Below are 18,841 nucleotides of genomic sequence, written 5' to 3'. Positions count from 1 at the left end.
TCATGCCATTCAAACCCATACTACTGGTCCACATCCAACACTTGCAAGTTTTTTTTATAACTATAAATACAATATATATAGGAACTAATATAGTAATGCACCGTGTAATGAAGCCTAGTTCAGTATCGGTCCATGGCTTTTAATTCTCTTAACACTATAGATAAGGATTGTGTTACAGTCGCTAACGGAGGCGGGAAGAACTCGGGCTGCGCGTTTCCAGGCGGCCTCGGCGGTGCCAGGCAGCGAGCAGGCCTGGCTCTGGGAGCTGGAAAATGGGAGGAAAAAACGAGGAGCCCGGGAACGGGCAGCTCGAGGGCTCCCCTGACCTTTATTGTTACCAGTCAGTACTTGTACAACTTGGTTTTTTCCTTTTTTTTTCCTCTCTTTTTGGTTATGAATGTTGGGGTACCACCTGCATATAGGGAAAAATGTGCTCTGTGCTTTCCTGGTATCTTTTTAACAAGGTACAGTAGCTTTGTCTATCAACCAAGAACTATACTTGTGGTGTTTCTTTTATTGAACTTAACAGTCTCTTTAGTAAATACAGGTAGGTGAATAATTGTTTCAAAAAAGAAAAAAAAAAAAAAAAAAAAAGAAAAAAAAAACTCTGCAAAGGCAAGGTTATGTTCTAGAAATACACTTCTTGACAACTTATCATGTATAACAAATCTTTTTTTTTTTCTTGTGTTCTTCCAAGCTTCTGTTTTGTTTTTCTTTTTAAAAAAAAAAAAAAAGAGGAAACGTGTCTAAAGTACATCAGTGTTAACTCCCTGTCACAGGGAAGAAGGAAATACTTTAATAGTTTAAAAAAAAATGCTGAAAGCTCTGCAAAAGACTGAATGTAAAAAATAAAAAGTGTACATAGTTGTAAAAACAAAACAAAAAAAACAAAAAACAAAGGAGTTTTTAAACATGTTTATTTTCTATGCACTTTTTTTTATTTAAGTGATAGTTTAATTAATAAACATGTCAAGTTTATTGCTGCAGAGGGTTGCTCTTGGTTTATTCCTGAGGGTCGGAAGCTGGTCCTCCTGGTTTAAATGATCCTATTTCTCATCCCCCCTGCGCTTCGGCGCTCTGCCCGCGTGCCCCGGCTGCTTGACCAGAGCCCTCGGCCAGGGTCAGGAGGGGTGCAAAACACCACGCCGAGGAGAGGATGGGGATGGCAGAATGATTGTCAGCAGCCCGGCTGCTCCCTGGGGGAATTGGCTGGGTTGGGGGGTGGAGGAGCCCAGTGGCCAGGCTGGGATAGGATGGGGATGGGCGAGCGGTGCCAGTGGGGTGAACATTAACCCGCCAGCAGCTGGCCTCCAGCCCTGCCGCCCACGCACGCAGCACCATGGCCACCGCTAACGACAGAGCCATCCTGCAGACCATTTTCAACCCCAGCACTCCGTTTGGGGACATCCCTGGACTGGATGAGGAGGAGGAGGACGTCCAGGAGGAAGGTGAGGCAGATGCAGCTCCAGGTTCCTGCGGGTTGCTTCCCATGAGCAGAGGAGCAGCCCCTCTCCCTCCTGCTGGGCTGCCATCCAGGAGTGGTTTGAGGTCCACTCTGCCTCCCTGGGGCGGGATTTGGGGACCTGGGACAGGTACCTGGGGATGGAGGGGAGGGCACTGGGTGCTCACAACCCCGCTGCTGGCGCCTGCCCGCTGTGGAGCACAGGCTGAGGGATGCTGCCTTTGTCACCACACAGAGGAGACTTTTGCGCCCGAGCTGCTGGAGCAGGTCCGGGACCTGGAGCTTCAGGGGGTTTCTGCCGCTGAATCTGGAGACGTGAGCACCGCCCTGGAACGCTTCAACGAGGCCATCCGCCTGCTCCCCGGGCGCGCCTCGGGATACAACAACCGTGCCCAGGCCCTGCGCCTCAAGGGGGACGTGGCAGGTAAGGGCTAACGGGGCCAGGCACTGGGGCAAAGCACCGGACTCCCCCAGCTCCCCGCCGCCTTTTTGCCTTGTCCAGGTGCCCTGCGGGACCTCGACACCGCCATCCACCTGGCCAGGGGCTGCGGCCGCGCCGCCTGCCAGAGCTTCGTGCAGCGGGGGCTGATCCGCCGGCTGCAGGCCCGCGATGAGGACGCCCGGCGCGACTTCCAGCGTGCGGCCCGCCTGGGCAGCGCGTTCGCCCGGCAGCAGCTGGTGCTGCTCAACCCCTACTCGGCCCTCTGCAACCAGATGCTCTGTGAGATGCTGGGGCGGCTGCGCAACCCCAACAGCGCCGGCAGCGACTGAGGCTGCAGCCGCCGGAGCCCCCCCCTCCCCTTCATCCTGCTGCCTCTGAGCCCCCCGGAGGTTTGAAGCCTGGTGGAGGCAGCAGCACTCAGCCCCTCTGACCCCAGGGTGCCCTGAGGAAAGCTTCCTGCGCTCCGGCTTTGTCTCAGCTCTGTTCTGCCCCAAATAAAACCTGGCTGTCTGCCCAGCAGGGCTCTGGCTGCGGCGTTGTCGGTGCTTGTGGCGTCACACCCGGCCCCGCTGCCCTGCGCAGCTCAGCGCCAGGCTGGGCCAAAGGGGCTGAGCCCCCCTCAAAACAAAGAGCTGGGGGCGTGGGGGTGCCTGGCCCCTGCTCCTCCGGCTGCCGTTCTACAGCGGCCATGACCCCGCAGCCACAGTGGCTGCCCCTGCTCAGAGGCGCAGCTGAGGCCGGGACGCTCGGGGCCGCGATCGCGCCTGCGTGCCCAGGCGCCGCGCTGCAGGACAGGCAGGGCGCAGCAGCAGCAGAGCTGCAGGCAGGGGCGGCCTGGTTGCATCCTCCAGCCGCACCGCACGCCCGGCTGACACGGGATGTGCCCGTGGCCCTGCTCCTCCTGCCTCTCCCCTAGCCCCGAGCCCGGCCGGCTGCCATGGGGAGCCTCGGGGGCTGCCCAGGGGCTGCCCTCGCCCCGCTGCTGCTGCTCGGCTTCCCGGTGCTCTGCCTGGCAGGTGAGGTCCTGGCGGGGTCTGGCACGGCGCTGGGTGCTGGGAGCACCCCCCGCAGCTCTGATGTGCTCTGGGTGCTCCGGCAGGGCTGAGGGAGCCGGGCCCCACCATCGACGGGCGGCCGCTGGCCTCGTGCACGCTGCGGGAGGAGGAGAGGCGAGCCTTCACCTGCCGGGCCCCGCGGGCAGCCCCTGGCTCCGTGCTCACCTGGTACCTCGATGGCCGGAGGCAGGAGGCAAACTGCTCGGCAGCGGGCACGGCCGGCAGCACGCTCACCATCACCGCCCGGCGTGCGGATCACGAGCTCATCTGCTCCGTGACCCACCCGGCCTCCAGTGCCACCGCCAACGCATCCGTGCTCCTCGATGTGCAGTGTATGTAAGGCCTGAAGCACCAGTCCTGCTGGCACCGCTGGCTGGAGGCACTGGGAGGGTGCCCAGAGCAGAGCAGGCCATGGATCTGCCCCAGCAGTAGCAGGGGAGCATCTCCTTGGTGCTGTGCAACAACAGCCGAGTGCTCCCAGCCCCTTCTGAGCAGCAAATCCTCCTGCTGCCTGTGCTGCCTCCCTGCCCCAGCTGTCCCCTGTGCCTCCCTCCTGTCTCACTGCCTGTGTTTGCTGCCCAGATAAGCCGGAGATCCTGCACGCAGACGCCCGCTACGAGGCGGTGGATGACGCCGGGCTCCTCCTGCTGCTCTTTGTGCTGGTGCAAGCCAACCCGCCGGCCAGCATCACCTGGGTGGACCAGGACGGGCATGTGGTGGCCAACGCGTCCGAATTCCTTCTCCTGGACACCAAGCACTACCCGGGGCTGGCCAACCACTCTCTCCACGTGCACCTCGGCAGTGCAGCCACCAACCTCTCAGTCAGTGCTGCCAACAGCCTGGGCGTCACCACTGCCTCCCTCCTGCCTCCAGGTAGGTGCCGCAGGGGTAGGTGCCAGAGCCCAGGGCGACCCAGGGGTACTGAGGGAGCCGCGCTGCTCACGCAGGTTTGCTGGATGCCCATGTGGAGCTGCCCCTCCTGGGCGTTGCTGTGGGCTCAGCCCTGGCCCTGAGCGCCTTGCTTGGCTTGGGCTCCCTCGCTGCCTGCCTGGCGTGCCGCCGAGCCAAGCCAGCACCAGGTAAGAGCCAAGCAGGAGGGAGCCCTGGGGCAGGGAGGTGGTGGGGGCCTGCAGCTCAGCCCCCGCAGGGTCCAGGAGCCCTGGACGTGGGTATCCCTGACACCCTCCCTCCCGCAGGACTCCCTGGATCCGCGTCGCTGCCTCCCAGGTAAGCCCTGGTTTCCCTGCCTCCCCTCGGAGCAAGAAGTGCCTCGTTTCGCAGCACCCCCTGCGCTGGCTGGGAGCGAGCTTCGTGTGGGAACGGTGCCACAGCCAGCTCAGCCGGCACCCCCGTCACAGCAGGACCGAGCACACGCAGACCCCGAGCACCTGCCTGTCCCGGGAGAACAGGTCCCTGCCGCCTAACCTGCGCCTTGGAGAGCTCACGCAGGAGGACAGAGGTAAAGCAGCGAGGCACCTGGACCCCACCTGGGCTGAGAAGCTCCTGCTCCGTCCCCTTTCTTCTCCCGCAGCCGACCCTGGGGATGTGGAAGCCAAAGGAGGGCAGCGGACCCTGCAGAACCCCCTTGTGCTCAGTGAGGGAGCGCAGACGGGTGAGCAGCCCAGGAAAGCCGTGCTGCAGAGACGCTGGGCTCTGCGGCTGCCCAGGAAGGTGTTGGCCATGAGCTCTTTCTGTCCCGCAGGTTTGGTCCCATTCCCGATGGCCTGGCGCATCTACAAAGTTCCCAGTATGAGCAGTGATGAGATCTGGCTGTGAGGTGCATCACGATGGGCTGAGCCTCCCCAGGACCCCAGCTCCCCCTGTGACCGGCGCCTGTGCTTCAGAGGGGAAAGAACAACACCTCAATGCTTCGAAACCACCCCATCTGCCTCACTCGTCTGCCCTCAGACCTTTGAGGACTCCTTCGAATACCAGATCCTGATTTTTCTGGCTATTGGCAGGTAGCTGACATCCAGTGCAAAGTGTTTTGCCTGCTGTTGGGGCTTCATTGCCCAGCAAACCTCAGGCTCGACATGCTAAGTACCAGGTGCCACCCTGGGACAACGGGCATGGGCTGGGCACAGCCAGCTGGCAGCTGTCACCCGAGGCAGGGGACACTCCCTTTCCTGGGGGCTGGGACAGGGAAAGGCACCCGAGAGCAGGACAGCCTGGAAATGCCAGCTGCAGGCAGGGTGCTCCTGCCCCGTGGTGCCACTGCTGTCGAAGAAATATGGTGAGAAACAGAACCACGAGGGCTCCCTGTGTGTCAGCAGGCCAGGAAGTGCTGCAGCAGGACCTGTGCTCCGGGCTCTGACCCAGAAGGAGCCAATGTGGCTCCCTGCAAACGGAACAGCATGTTTTTACCTAACTGTTACAAGCAAAATGCATCAAAGCTTTTTAAAAAGATTCTGTCAAGCTGCTCGTGCTGTGATTCCTCCCCGAGTAAGGCCAGGCACTGGCCTTCATTTAGCAGACTCAGGGCCTGCTTGCTTTACAAACCTGTCCATCCCTGCTGGATCGGGGCCAGGTGAGGGCAGCCAGCATGGCAGGGGCTGAGCGGAGTCATCCCAACAGCAATAAACTCAACTTAAGTGTCTGTGTGGTGCTGCACTGGTTATTTCTCCTCTTTTTCTTTGCTGAACTCCATTAAGACAGCCAGTGGGAGCCACAAATGTACAAACTCCTCTAAATTTTTATGTACTGACCTCATCGGCTTGTCACCCACCTGGGGTCCCTGGCAAACACACCCTGTTTCACCCCCTCCATCATCTGCACGCAGTGAGAGGTAAGCAAAGAGCACCCCCACCCATGGGCTCCTCTGGTTTTCCTCAATTCCTTCCGCACAAGCAGCAGAAAGGAAGCAATGACACTGCTGGCAGCAGCAAAGGGCACTGAGAACAGAAAAAGTGGCTCTACAGTAAAGGGAAGAGGAGACTCAAGACCCCCAGAGTGCATCAGACCTTGGAACGCACGGGGTAGATCAAAGTTTTGTGTCAGAGCATGGAATTTATTCCTACATGCTGCAGTGTTACACTCTGCAAGCTTCAGTTCAGCATCAGTGGCACAGTTTGTCATTTGGAATAGAGTTTAATGCTGTACTCCGTGGAGACAAATCAAAATTAAGGTATTAGCATCTGCTTTAAACATGAAGACTCATATGAATGCAAAACAGCTCTGCAATATCTATAAAATAAGGGATGCTTCTGAAATGTTGCGTTGCTTCACGCATTGCTTTGGTCAAATCTCTATGTCCAGCAGCAGATCTCGATCCGAGAGATGAAGGTTTAACGCAAAGCTTCACGTGAAGCTCAATACTTCCACTTCTGCTCCTTGTGAGGGTGTGTTGGATGGAGAGCTCCTAGCCTTCTTCCCTTCAGCCATAGGCTTGAAATGCTGCAGGAGAAAGAATGCGTTAGTGCAAAGATGAGACTCATTAATTAGAGCATGGGTGTAGCTGAAACCACAAGCCACTTTAGCACCGTGTGAGCTGTGTGCTCAGCAGCAAGCCAGAGGCTCGCGCAAGCCCTGCTCTAACCATGCTGTCTGTGCTCAGTAGTTTGAGCTACTAGGGAAATGAGAAGCTTAGAAAATGTTCTTTGGACTCTTTTAGGATAGTCTACTCGCTCTTCACAAACACACCAGGACCAACTTTAAGGGCACAAGCTTTGTAATGCTTCCCCTGAGAGACCAGTGCCTGGCTGGGGTTGCTTACCTGTGAGTTCTTGAACTCTGAGTAGAGCGAGAAAAGCACATGCAGAGGCTGGATCCGACTCTTGTACACGGGGATGTCCAGAATGGCTAAAAGAAGAGCAGAAGTGCATGAGAGCAAACGGATTACACCAACAGAGTGCTGCCTAGGCTCTTGGAAGAGAAGAGAGGTAACTGCTCACTCTCATCTGGCTGAGCAGAGCAGACAAAACCCAAGCTCATGGAAGAAGGAGGAGTTAACAGACAGACAGAATATCCTCTTTGGAGCAGCCTAAGGTAATGTTGTTACCTCTGTGTCTGTCAAGGTTGAATGTTTCCCTTTGTTGGCAGTTCCTGGGCTAGGACTAATCAGCTGCCTTTAAGTGAGGGTAAGAAAGGGTCTTACCTCCCCTCTGCTTACCACATATCATGTCAACGTATTCAGCCAGGTCACAGTTCATCTCTGCAGTTGGGAGGCCCACCTGGAATAGAAGGGGGTGTTAGTTCTGTTCTCAAATAGCAAGGGCCTGAGAGCACGTGCTAATCTTGGACCTAGCACAGAGGCTACCTGGGCAGCAGCTAGGCAGTCAGGCTGCTCACCTGCCTTCTGTTGAGAGAGAAATGTTAAGTGAGGAACTAACCTCAACCGAGAAGGATGAAGTAAATGTGGTCGAAGTAGAAGAGAAACCCAGGTTTCAAGTTAGATCGTTTCTAATGCCATGCCCTGAGCTAACGACCTAGCACTTGTGTATCATACCTTTCCCAAGAGCTCCTCAAATTCCGGTGACCACTCCTGCATGAGGGTCTCTATGTCAGGCATGGGCCTGCAAGGTAAGGAAAAAAAAACAAAAAACAGAAAATTAGGATTACATGCAAGAAACTGAACTGGCTTCCTACTGCCAGATTGCTCTGAATGAGACAGACTCCACTTGAAGTGCCCATTTGGACATTTTTATTCATTGAAACAAGGTTAAGCTTTAAATTTGTGCTTAGCACTATGGCTGAAGGAAGATGCTGGAAACATTGCTTCCTTTAGTGACTGGGCTGTTCTGAACTGGGAGTCTGGGCAGAAGGGGATGTCATAGTGGCTGAGACCCAAATCAGTGCTTGGTCAGAATAAGTCTCGCCTCCCCTGACTTGTTCAGAATTTCTCCTTTTACAGAGTTACTGCTTGCAAGGAATTGAAAGTGGTGAGTGATAGCTGTAAGCTATTTGAAGTTTTGCTACTATGTATGGAAAGAGAAGTACCAAGAAGGAAATTGAGTGTCTTGCAGACGTGCATGATATGACTATCCTGAAACTCAGCATATCTTCTCCTCTTAGAAACATCTCAGTAGTTCTGCTCAGTACCCTTTGATTTTGCCACCAGCCTCCCACTGACCTGCAGGTCTGCTGATAAAACGGCTCACCGGGTGTAGTGGACAGTGGCCGGAGGTTTGCAGCGGTGCAGTTCGCTGATACTTTCAATCCAGCTGTCAATGGCTTTGGGGTTCTTTTCTGCATTTTCCACACTCTTCACTTTTATCTGCTGCTAGAAACAAAAATATAAACCTGGAAGTACTTTGTGTTTTGTTTTGCTTTTTTTTTTTTTTTTTTTTTTTGCAAACCCTGTGTTTGCCCCTGATTAACCACATCTTCTCTTTCCTAGTTGCACTACACCAACTGATTTCTGCAGACAGAAAAGCAGCTGGGAAACAAAACACTGAGTAAAACCAGGTAGTGACAACCAAAAGAAAAATATATATATGTTACAAAAGTAAGAGTAAAGTGCAATGATTTTGCTCTAGCCAGTGAGCAGTAAACATCCCCTCTGTCTCCATGACTCACGGTGATGTTGTGCTGTTTGGAATTCTCTGTTAGCCAAAGAGAAAGCACTGTGGGATCTGACTGCTTCGTTGACGGCTCATCGAGGACCAGTAAGCCGAGGTTATCAGGCTTGCCATCTGGACGTGGGACCTGCAGGTAAACACAGAATGTGTTCCCCATGGAAGCCCAGAGTAGGGGATGCTGGAGCTGTTTTGTAAAGAGCCTCCCCATGGTTTAAAATTCAGACCCTACAATGACTTGGCAGGCATGCTGCTCTGACAGAAGAGAAAATAGTTGTTGTTAGCACAGTGGTACCTGAAATGTACAACGTGTTGCCCAAAGAAGGCAGCTCTCACCTTAAATTACATCTATACCATGTGGGGGGGCAGCAAAGTGACCAGCCAGTTCCCAGTGTCACTAAGTGCCATCTCCTAGGTGTCTGTAACACTCTGTCCTGCAGTGCAGGGCGAGGATCCCTCGCTGCTGCAAGGACGCTCTGGCTGAGCTCGTGGCTGCACAGCCTGACCGCCAGTCTCACCCTGCTGTCACCTTGGGTTTCAGCCGGTGTGGCAGGAGGCACCTGAAAATACCGTACCTTGAGGAACGCATCGATGTCTCCAACAGCAGGAATAAAGTCTGGAATAAAAGGCAGCAGCTTGTACTCAATGTTTATCGTTTTTGGAGTGTACCTGAAGGAAAAAACAAGCAGCGTTGCACAGCGGGCGACACCTTTCCTGCCGCACTTACCCTTGGCACAAAGGAGAGCCAAGAACTGGCTCTGATTCCTTCAGCTCACCTCCTGATGTACTCGAAGAGTTCCTTAATTTCGGGCGACACTTGCAGGTAGTCACACTCGGCTAGGTTGTAGTCACTAAAGGGAGGAAGAGACGTTCAGGCAAAGATTAATTTGGAGGGGTTTTTGTACAAGCGGGGCTGCGGGGCTCCTCTCAGCCGCCCCCGTTGCCTCTCCAGCATAACGGGGCTCGGCAGGACCGGGATTTATTCGGTTTTAGCCTCACCCGCCCGGCTGATTTATTCCGATTTATTCAGTTTTAGGCTCACCCGCCCGGGGGGGTTCCGTGCTCCTCCGAATCGTCCTCCGAGTCGCTCCCTGACGACTCCTCCGAGTCCTCCTCATCCTCGCTGAGGCCGGGCCGTGCCCCCGCGTCCTGCCGGGCCGGAGGGACGAGGCCTTTACCGGGCCGCCCCCACAGGGACAAAGCCTTACCGGGCCGCCCCCGCGCCTACCTCACCGTCCGGGACACCTCCGGCCGAGCCCCTCGGAGGGCTGGGGCTGCCGGCTTCATCGCTCGCGGGCAGCTCGAGGCTCTCGTCGTACGGCCGGTTCTCCAGCACCCGGTGCTGGGCGGCGGAGCGCGGCCCGGCCCCGCTGCCCCCCGCCGCCGCCGCCGCCCGCCGCCCTACTGGGGCGCCCCCCGCCGTCGCCATGGCAACAGCCTCGCTGGTCGCCGGCCGCCTAGAGCGCCCCCCACAGCGCCCCCTGCAGGCAGAGGTGGGAATTGCAGGGGGGCGCCCGCAGCTCCCAGCGGCGCGGCCGCGCTCCCGGTCCTCCAGCCCCGCCCCACCCCGCCCCGCCCCGCCCGCGCCGCTTCCGGCTGGGGACGTGGCTCGGCGCCGCCATCTTGTGGGGCTGCCTGAGGGGACGCCGAGCGCCGAGGGAGCGAGCGCCGAGCCCAGCGCCGCCGCCGCCATGGTAAGGGCGAGCCCCAACGCCGCCCTCAGTGCTCGGGGGTCGCCTCCTGGTCGTGCCCGGAGCCTTCGTTGGTGTGAGGGGCCTGGCCCGGAGCTCGGCGCCGCCCGCCAGGCAGCGCGGCCTGCCCCGGGCCCTGTGTGGTGCCTGACGGGGCCGCGGGGCTCCCGCTGCCCCCTCAGCGGCCCGGGGGCTGGGGCCGGGTGGCGGGGGCTCGTCCTGCCTCCGAGCTGCCCTCGGGGGCTGCGGGGCCCTCCTCGGGGTCCTCTCCCGGTACAGGGAGCCTGCGGCCGCCGCCTTTGTCCCGCTGAGGTGGTTTTGGAGCTCGGGGCGTTATCTCCGGTGAGGCGCTGCCCCCGGTAGTGTGTGGAGAGGTTTCAGAAAGAGGAGGTGTATTTCTGGGCGCTTTTCTTACAGGTCGGTTTGTCCCTGAGCTGTCAAGCTGCAGGGGCCTAGGGCTGTGCAGGCAACACGCAAAGAGTTCTGCCAGGGTGCCTGGCTGCGTTGCTCAGCCGCCTGTTGGCTGGGTTTGAGGTGGTGCTGGAAATCCACCTGCGGCTGGGAGTTGTTGGTGCTGCTCTCGCTGTTGGAGTACTGTGAGTGAAAACGGCTGGGGAGCTCAAAGATCTCAGCTGCAGAAACCGTCCTACCTTGGCACAGTTAATTAAGAAACTAATCCTTGAGAGGAATTTCAGGAAGGAGTCTAGGTAGAGAAAATAAGAAAAAATAAGTTAGCAGTCGCCTTATTGCCTTTTTATTGTTGGTACGATAGCATCTGTGCAATGCCCACGAGAGTCATCCATGTGCTGTAATTAATCTAGCTCTCAAGGTTTTATTAACCCACCTTGGCTGTAAACGTGGCATCGGGAAGGAATGTCACACTTGAAAACATTCTGGGATTCAATGTAAGTTTTATGCTGGGTCTGAGCTAACAGAAAATGCCGCAACCTAGACCTTGCCTAAAGCACTTTTGGGGTTTTGTCATGCGCTGTGTATAGAGCAATGGGTTGGTTGACTCTGTCTGCCTGACTGGAGGACCGAGAGCTTTGATTCCACATAGCACATAGGTAAATTCTTGGCACTAGTCATAGAAAGACACAAAAGACCCCAGTGTAGGAAAATCAGCTCAGTGTGGAAGATCACTGCCAGCTAGATCTTACCTTTCTTTGCACCTATGATGCTGTGTCCAGGACTGGCACAGCAAACCCCCGTCTGCGTTCTCCACAGGTGCTGTTGGCGGCCGCCGTCTGCACGAAGGCGGGGAAGGCCATTGTCTCGCGGCAGTTCGTGGAGATGACCCGGACCCGCATCGAGGGGCTGCTGGCGGCTTTCCCCAAACTGATGAACACCGGGAAGCAGCACACCTTTGTGGAGACAGAGAGCGTGCGGTACGTGTATCAGCCGATGGAGAAGCTCTACATGGTGCTGATCACCACCAAAAACAGCAATATCCTGGAAGACCTGGAAACACTCCGACTTTTCTCTAGAGTGGTAAGGATCTACACTTCGGGTTACTCACTGCAAAGTTCACGTCTGTAGCCTGAAACAGCGCTGTTATAAGGGAAGCTGTTGGTGAGCTATTGCTGAAGTACCGTCTGCCTCCAGCTGCATGGTTAAGCTTTGAAGTTTCTGCGGTATTTTTGAACTATATGTAAGAAACCCATGGCTGCCCGTTAACTGGTGAGACCAAAGGGATGAAGTTACAAATTTAATGTAAAACATTCGCTGCATTCTTAAGATAACAGTTATATTTTTTTCTAAACATACTGTGGCTTTACAGAATGCGCTTGAGAAGCGTAGCAGTACTCTAAATACATTTCTAAGTAATGAGTTTTTGCAATTGTCATTATATTAACTTTATAATCTATTTCTGTCTGATGCAACCAAAGGATCTTCAGGAAGTTAACTAGTGTTTGCTTGTTTATGTTCTTGTGAGTTACAAAGTTAGAACTAAGTTAAAAGATTGCATAAATATTTTAGTTGAGGAGAAACTGACAATCGCAAAACCTCATCTTGTTGTTTATCAACAGTGTAAAGGAATGAAAGGCAGCTCAGTGATGTGCTAGTTCTGCGGAGGGTCTAGCACAACTGTGAAGTCTGGGAACAGCAGAAAGACAGTGCTGGAAGTTATGTCTGTCTGTTTATATGAATGCTCCTTTTAAATGTTTTTCCCGAATTAGATCCCTGAATATTGTCGAGCCTTGGAGGAGAATGAGATCTCTGAACACTGTTTTGACCTGATTTTTGCCTTTGATGAAATCGTTGCCCTGGGCTACCGTGAGAACGTAAACTTGGCCCAAATTCGGACCTTCACTGAGATGGACTCGCATGAAGAAAAGGTGTTCCGAGCCGTCCGAGAGGTGAGTGGAAATAATTTTGAGTTTGGCACAAGGTACTCTGGAACGTGATGCTTTTTATGTGAAGATGTTACTCCAGTTTGATCAGGATTTTAAAATTATTTAGGTTTTCTGTAAACTAAATGCCCGTTTCCCGTTCCTTCAAAAAAAGGTTGATAAGAAATCATACTTAGTATTAGTTGCTATACAGAGTAAGATTGAGGTTGCAAAGCCTCACCAGCCTTTTGCCTTTTACTTCAGACTCAGGAACGTGAAGCAAAAGCTGAGATGCGCCGTAAAGCGAAGGAATTGCAGCAGGCTAGAAGGGATGCCGAGAGACAGGGCAAAAAGGCACCCGGTTTTGGTGGCTTTGGCAGTTCAGCTGTGTCTGGGGGCACAACGGCAGCAATGATCACAGAAACCATCATTGAAACGGAGAAGCCCAAAGTGGCACCAGCGCCTTCCAGGTGAGTGTGCAGTGGGCAGCAGATGTTCCTTGGAATCAGCACTGTCTGAAAACCACACGCCCAAAGAAAGGGTTTCAGTTGCCTTCCTCTTGAGTCTTCATGGATGAACAGGTGCTGAAATAGCTGGTAGACATGGGTAAGTGAGGGAGCATTCACCTATGGCCTGGGTGCTGTTGGGGTCTGCTGGTGCTCACCAGGTTGGCGCTGCTCTTCTGCAGTGATCTTCTCTTCTGTACATGTTCTCCCCCCAAAAAAAGTTACGGAGGTGAATATTAAATTGTTGGGATAGCCAAGGTACAACACTTGAAGATGGGACTGAGGAGGAATGAAACTGTTGCCACGAATGTGACTTGAATATGTCTGTGCGTTGTGTTTAGGCCTTCAGGTCCTAGCAAAGCTCTGAAACTTGGCGCTAAAGGGAAGGAGGTGGATAACTTCGTGGACAAACTGAAATCAGAAGGAGAAAATATCATGACTTCCGTAGGCAAACGCTCTACAGAAGCAGCCAAAGTTCTTGCACCGCCCATTAACATGGAGAGGTAGGTATTATCCTTGCTCTGGAAGCAGTCTTCATACTACTCTCTCTGATCCACGTGTTGCTTTGTGAGCTGTCTTCCTCTTTAGTTTTCAGAACAGGCTTTTTCCTGCCGTTGAAGGCCAGTGTGCTCATCTAGCCTTCTGATTTTGAAAGATGAAGGGTAAAATCTGGGAAAGCACAGCAACAAAAGATAGCTTATTTGATTAGAAATTGTCTTAGCTAAAATGGATGTGCCTCCTCTGTACCCAAGCTGAGATTGGGAATTTTCTGTGCCTTCTGGAATGCGTCTCTTTGCAGCATTTTGCCTTCAAACGAGTTAAAGTAGCTGCCATTTTTCCTGTGACCCCGACACAAATAGTTCCTGTCCTATTGCAGCTTAGGATACAGGTACTCGGAGTTTGTTCTACATGTAGCAGATCAGAACCTTTTTCTGCTGAGCTGTGCTGCTGAACAGTAGTGGGATTTTGAGTGAACAGCATCTCGAGGTGCTGTATCACTGTTTATCATGTGGGTTTCTGTGTTTTTGGACTGGTATCCATAGATCTTTGTGCCCCTGAGTTAACGTGTTGGAGCATCATTAGTGCATGCATCTGCTATGCTGCCAGTGTCGTTCTGTTTGGGACCCTCACTCTTGTTGTAGCACCTGCTCGTTGCATATAGACTCTCCTGGCCGAACACTTAATTTTTCACCTTGCCTGTTAGATGCCAAGTGTAGGACTTGAGATACTTGTTTTTTGTGTCCAGTGTGCACATGAAAATAGAGGAGAAAATTTCCTTGACTTGTGGCCGTGACGGAGGGTTGCAGAATATGGAGCTGCATGGCATGATCATGCTGCACATCTCTGATGAAAAATTTGCACGGATTCGCCTGCACGTAGAAAATGAAGACAAGAGGGGAGTGCAGTTACAGGTAAAGTGTTCGGTGTTCGTGCTGTCGAACATCCTTTTGCTGTTCTCTGGGGCAAAGTATTGTCTGAGCCTTTTCAGCAAACATGTTGAAAATGGAAGTAGTCACACGAGACATGACTGTAGCATAAATGCAGGGCTAGCTCACGGTCAAAAGTTTGAAGTTCACTCGGGAGATCTGGTCTCCTACGCTTATCCTGCTGCCTTCAGAGCCTTATCTGTCCAGTGAAGCATGTTGGCATGCCATATGATTCCACGTGAACTTTGCAGCAGCCTGATGCGTTGCTTGGTGCTTATTACGTGATTTGAGCTGTAGTTGAACAGGAGTTCTCCAGTCAAGTTACTGTGCCAATGAAGAACATTTATTATCTAGAAAGTTTATTTCTTCTTGGGTCACTTGTGTCCTTACACTGCTGTATCTGGCACAATTGCTGAAGCCCTGGATTATGGTCAGCAGTGTAAGAAGATTCTTGGAGAAACATCTTTCCTTTTTGTCCTCTGTATTATTGTTACCTTCTTCAGTGCTGGGTATTTTGGTGTTTTGATACACTCTATTGCTCCCTTCTCCTCGTTGCTAAGAGCTTATCTATAGTTGTCTGTCTGCATGTCTACTTATCCAGTAGTAGGTTCCTTAGCGACACATCTCATTAAAAAGTTGAACAACGCTCCCACATGTGCTGCTTGAGTTGAAAGACTAAATCAAACCCAGTGTTGACTCCTGTCTTTCCGGTGTAACTTGAATATTAACTTAGAAAAATTCTTTGCTTTTAAAAAGATGCTCCCATTTGCCATTGCAATGAGAGAATATTTGCATTGAGTTTGGCTGCTGCCATATATGTATATTTACACAAAGGTTGCTGATGGAAGTAGTATTTTTGTGGTTTGATAGCGTTCTTTCCAACAGCACGAAGCTGAAATGCTTAAGGAGGTTATTTCTTCCTCGAGAAAAATGAAAATTTTTTAAATTAAGATATTTTTTTTAGAGGAGTTGTTCTGTAAGCTCCAGGATGCTGCCCCAGATACCAGGACTTGCTGGAGTATCTGGTGCAGGGGCAACTAAAAATGCTAGTGGGGTGGATTCTTCCTGGTGGATCAGCCTGGACAGTATTCCAGGCTGATAAGTAGATGTGCTGTAGCCAGACTGCTCAGCAAGGTACGTTTTGCAGAGGAAAGTACTCGGGGATGTGTAGGGCTGTCGTACTAGAACCTGAATTACCTACATGTGGTTGTCACCTCATACTTGAAATGACTGCAGTAGCTGACACAGCCTTGGCTTACGTTCCCGTTTCAGACTCACCCAAATGTGGACAAAAAGCTTTTTACTGCAGAATCGCAGATCGGTTTGAAGAACCCAGAGAAATCATTCCCTATTAACAGTGATGTGGGCGTGCTGAAGTGGAGGTTGCAGACCACGGAAGAGTCCTTCATTCCATTGACAAGTGAGTGCAAGGGTGTGCGTGACGTGCAGGAGCTTGGCTGGAAGGGGCTGATGTTCATCTGTGCCAGCTGGGCTGGCTCCACAGCGTGGTACATCGTGAGGTGCTGGGTGAAGGGGTGAAAACATCTGCATGTCTTCCATCGGACAGTACCTGTTCTTACCAGTGACCATTTTCTGTAACATTCTTAAAGAAAACAAAAAGCTTTTCTTTAAGTTGAAATTCCTTGGTTATGATTTTACGGTGCTTTCTGAAGTACATCATCTTTTGCAAGCCTGTTCTGTACAGAAAGATTGTGTGGTACAGCATACTGGTTTTCTGCCCCCAGTTAACTGCTGGCCATCAGAAAGCGGGAACAGTTGCGATGTTAACATTGAATACGAGTTGCAAGAGGAGAGCCTAGAACTGAACGATGTGATCATCACAATCCCTTTACCGTAAGTAACATTCCGTGCCTGGGCAATGCTAACAGGTGCCTTTGTATATTGTCAGCTCCTTTTGCCTTTTGGGTTTGTTCACTTCCTTAGCTCTGTGCGAGTAAGGCATCGTAGCTCTTTGTTGCCTGCTGTAGGTCTGGTGTCGGTGCCCCAGTGATTGGGGAAATAGATGGCGAGTATCGCCATGACAGCCGGAGAAATCTCCTGGAGTGGTGCCTGCCTGTGATAGATGCCAAAAACAAGAGTGGCAGCCTGGAGTTCAGCATAGCAGGGCAGCCAAATGACTTCTTTCCAGTGCAAGTCTCCTTCATCTCCAAAAAGAACTATTGCAACATACAGGTACGGTCACGGCGTAGAGCTGCGCTTACTGGGGATACTGGCAGACTGTGCTGTAGCTTCCCTTAGAGTGTCCAGCTGTGTTTGTGGCGCAGGACAAAGATCTTTAAGATCTTTCTTACAGTACTGACGTGTTCAGAAGTGCTGGGTTGATTCTGTCCTCTTTGAGATGGTCAGAGTTGGGAAGCTGTGTTGGGAAGTGGTGTTAAATGCTCTACTGAATGTGTGTTATCTCCGCAGGTTACCAAAGTGACCCAGGTAGATGGGAACAGCCCTGTAAGGTTTTCTACTGAAACCACCTTCGTGGTGGACAAGTACGAAATCCTGTAATGCCAGCTGTGGGGAATCACAAAGGAAAGTTTTAAATTAAAAAAAAAAAAAAGAGGCCGAAGTTTATTCTGAATGTTTGGAATGCCGCAGCCCTCTCTCTGCTAAGACACATGGCTCTGCCTGCCATCTGCAGTGTCCTGGGTCACAGACATTTTTGGCAGAGAATTGACATGTTCATGGGGGGAAAGGCTACAAATTTCTTTGGCAGATTTTTACTGGCTAGCAGAAGAACGAGATCTCTGCAGAGAACCTGGCTTTGACACTTCCCATTCTCCCATGAAGACGACCGGAGCTCAGTCCCAGAGCCTGCCAGACATCACGCTCTTCCTTTTTTAATCATCAAACACTGTTCCATTGGTGGTGCTGCCATTTTAATTTCTCCTCAGCCTTCAACTCTTGCTTCTGACGGTGAAAACAGGCGTTAAGATGATAACACACGAGGACGCAGTGCTTCTCTGGACCTTTCCATCTGGCACGAGTGGAACAAGTTGATCTTGGTTTCGAAGGTGGGGTACTGACAGGAGCGTAGGGGAAGAGGGCCTCACAGCTCAGTTCTCTTTGCCCCCACACTGTTCCTTGCTGTCCACCCAGCCCCACCGTACAGCAGTGGACTTCATCCTGGGCTCACCAGAAGCCCTTTGGGCCTTTCTCATTGAGGCTGGGTCAGAGTGGGAGTGGGGCTGGGATCTGTCCAAAACCAGTGGTCTTTCTCAGCGTGGTGATGGAGGAGAGGGGAATGGTGGCTTCCAGAGAGCATGCTGAGCGTGAGCAGCACCCAGCTGTAGTGTTTGCTGTCCCAGCGCTGTTCCTCCTCTGACTGCCTGAGTAGGATCACTGATTTCATCCCACAGAGCTGCGCTCCCCTCAAAGTACACCCAGCCTGCTTGGTTTGGGGCTGCTCACCCCCTGGCTGGCAGTGCTGCTGCCCCAACAGCCTGAGGGCTGCAGGGGAGCTCCCCGGCTGCTGCTGTAGGGAAGGGCTGAGCATGCAGGTGAAACTCTAACGGTGTCCTGTCCTCACAAGTCCTAAAAACACGTTTACCGTGCTCCAGAGAGCGCGCTTCAGTCAGAGTAAGCGTGTGTTGGTTCCCGTGGGGCCCTCTGCCAAAGAAGTTAGCGGTCTCTCCTCCGGTAACAGCGCCAGTGAGGAAATAAACCCTGATTCTTGCCCTGGGAAGGTGATGTGTTCTGGGGGAGGGAAAGCAAACCCTGTTCTGTAGTGAAATAGACGACGAATCCTATTAATTCAGTTCTGTTCAAGAGTTGCTTGTCTGTATGATTTTAAAATAGAGTCGAGTTCAAACATCAAGGAAGCATTTTTCTTAAATTTGTTTAAGGGTAACGTTAAAGAAGAACCGCACCCCACCCCCCCCCCCCCGTTTTTGTAACCCTGTACAATAATGGCCTAGGGAATAGAGCACATTCCAGTGTATACAAAGAATACAAATTCTTTAATCAAATAAAAGAGTATTATAAAAGGAAGGCTGAGCCTCTCCTGCCTGCTTTGGGCTGGGGGGGGGTGTGGAGGGCACTGAGCCCCGGCCTCGGTGCTCGGGGGGGGCTCTGCCGGGCTCTTCGGGGCCCCCCCGTGGGCCGTTTCCCACGGCAGAGCCCGGGGATGGCTGGAAAACCCCTTTGGGCAGGAAAAGCCGGCATTGCAAAACGGCTGCGGGGGTGGGATGGGGCCAGCCCTTAATCAGGGGATCGAGCTGGGACGTGGGATGCGAATCCCTCGTTTGCCGTGGTCGTGCTCAGAGAACGAAGTCTCTGCTTGTGCTGCCTTAAGGAGCCTCCTGGAGCTCGGTGCTGGCAGCCAGCTGCCTGCCCAGCCCCCCAGAGCTGGCTGAGGATGAACTGGAGCAGCGGGGACAGGGCAGGAGTCAGAGCCGTGC

General features: G+C 52.9%; 4 protein-coding genes across 10 annotated transcripts; 3 read left to right on the top strand and 1 right to left on the bottom strand.

Annotated features, from left to right (window-relative positions):
* The first annotated feature begins 1,339 nt into the window (after positions 1 to 1,339).
* On the top strand, positions 1,340 to 2,233 carry TTC36 (tetratricopeptide repeat domain 36). Of its 2 annotated transcripts, none has more exons than XM_032201714.1 (3): positions 1,340 to 1,448; positions 1,698 to 1,886; positions 1,965 to 2,233. In XM_032201714.1, exons 1-3 carry the CDS (start codon positions 1,340 to 1,342, stop codon positions 2,231 to 2,233), a joined length of 567 nt encoding a protein of 188 aa, XP_032057605.1. The 2 variants fall into 2 exon arrangements, with proteins under 2 accessions (XP_032057605.1, XP_032057604.1); XM_032201713.1 differs by having other exon boundaries at positions 1,340 to 1,469.
* A 590-nt stretch (positions 2,234 to 2,823) lies between these two features.
* On the top strand, positions 2,824 to 5,930 carry TMEM25 (transmembrane protein 25). Of its 6 annotated transcripts, XM_032201923.1 has the most exons (8): positions 2,824 to 2,920; positions 3,004 to 3,291; positions 3,542 to 3,832; positions 3,907 to 4,038; positions 4,156 to 4,186; positions 4,318 to 4,418; positions 4,491 to 4,571; positions 4,662 to 5,930. In XM_032201923.1, exons 1-8 carry the CDS (start codon positions 2,842 to 2,844, stop codon positions 4,733 to 4,735), a joined length of 1,077 nt encoding a protein of 358 aa, XP_032057814.1. In that variant the 5' UTR covers positions 2,824 to 2,841; the 3' UTR covers positions 4,736 to 5,930. The 6 variants fall into 6 exon arrangements, with proteins under 6 accessions (XP_032057814.1, XP_032057813.1, XP_032057817.1 ...); XM_032201922.1 differs by having other exon boundaries at positions 4,321 to 4,571; XM_032201926.1 differs by lacking the exon at positions 4,491 to 4,571.
* Positions 5,931 to 5,945: 15 nt separating this feature from the next.
* IFT46 (intraflagellar transport 46) lies at positions 5,946 to 9,901 on the bottom strand. Its single transcript, XM_032201737.1, has 10 exons — positions 9,701 to 9,901; positions 9,515 to 9,621; positions 9,249 to 9,323; positions 9,048 to 9,141; positions 8,474 to 8,602; positions 8,056 to 8,177; positions 7,404 to 7,470; positions 7,068 to 7,128; positions 6,672 to 6,757; positions 5,946 to 6,352 (listed from the first exon to the last, which is right to left on the bottom strand). Exons 1-10 carry the CDS (start codon positions 9,899 to 9,901, stop codon positions 6,257 to 6,259), a joined length of 1,038 nt encoding a protein of 345 aa, XP_032057628.1. The 3' UTR covers positions 5,946 to 6,256.
* A 180-nt stretch (positions 9,902 to 10,081) lies between these two features.
* On the top strand, positions 10,082 to 18,431 carry ARCN1 (archain 1). Its single transcript, XM_032201860.1, has 10 exons — positions 10,082 to 10,166; positions 11,391 to 11,654; positions 12,344 to 12,523; positions 12,761 to 12,966; positions 13,344 to 13,505; positions 14,249 to 14,414; positions 15,702 to 15,849; positions 16,175 to 16,283; positions 16,418 to 16,622; positions 16,860 to 18,431. Exons 1-10 carry the CDS (start codon positions 10,164 to 10,166, stop codon positions 16,947 to 16,949), a joined length of 1,533 nt encoding a protein of 510 aa, XP_032057751.1. The 5' UTR covers positions 10,082 to 10,163; the 3' UTR covers positions 16,950 to 18,431.
* The last annotated feature ends 410 nt before the right edge of the window (positions 18,432 to 18,841 follow it).

The sequence above is a fragment of the Aythya fuligula genome, chromosome 22, assembly GCF_009819795.1.
Source record: "Aythya fuligula isolate bAytFul2 chromosome 22, bAytFul2.pri, whole genome shotgun sequence".
Classification (NCBI taxonomy): Eukaryota; Metazoa; Chordata; class Aves; order Anseriformes; family Anatidae; genus Aythya; species Aythya fuligula.
This window is presented reverse-complemented; position numbering and strand designations above follow the sequence as displayed.

Bases quoted from the DNA above. Each gene is read 5' to 3' on its own strand.
- TTC36 (XM_032201713.1), top strand. From the start codon at position 1,340: ATGGCCACCGCTAACGACAGAGCCATCCTGCAGACCATTTTCAACCCC. The intron at 1,470-1,697 runs GTTCCTGCGGGT...GTCACCACACAG, and splicing joins TGAGGCAGATGCAGCTCCAG to AGGAGACTTTTGCGCCCGAG. The intron at 1,887-1,964 runs GTAAGGGCTAAC...TGCCTTGTCCAG, and splicing joins CCTCAAGGGGGACGTGGCAG to GTGCCCTGCGGGACCTCGAC.
- TMEM25 (XM_032201921.1), top strand. From the start codon at position 2,842: ATGGGGAGCCTCGGGGGCTGCCCAGGGGCTGCCCTCGCCCCGCTGCTG. The intron at 3,292-3,541 runs GTATGTAAGGCC...TTTGCTGCCCAG, and splicing joins CGTGCTCCTCGATGTGCAGT to ATAAGCCGGAGATCCTGCAC. The intron at 4,572-4,661 runs GTGAGCAGCCCA...TCTGTCCCGCAG, and splicing joins CAGTGAGGGAGCGCAGACGG to GTTTGGTCCCATTCCCGATG.
- IFT46 (XM_032201737.1), bottom strand. From the start codon at position 9,901: ATGGCGACGGCGGGGGGCGCCCCAGTAGGGCGGCGGGCGGCGGCGGCG. The intron at 9,324-9,514 runs GTGAGCCTAAAA...TCCTCCCTTTAG, and splicing joins CACGGAACCCCCCCGGGCGG to TGACTACAACCTAGCCGAGT. The intron at 8,603-9,047 runs GTACGGTATTTT...GTTTACCTGCAG, and splicing joins ACATCGATGCGTTCCTCAAG to GTCCCACGTCCAGATGGCAA.
- ARCN1 (XM_032201860.1), top strand. The intron at 12,524-12,760 runs GTGAGTGGAAAT...CTTTTACTTCAG, and splicing joins TGTTCCGAGCCGTCCGAGAG to ACTCAGGAACGTGAAGCAAA. The intron at 14,415-15,701 runs GTAAAGTGTTCG...TTCCCGTTTCAG, and splicing joins AGAGGGGAGTGCAGTTACAG to ACTCACCCAAATGTGGACAA.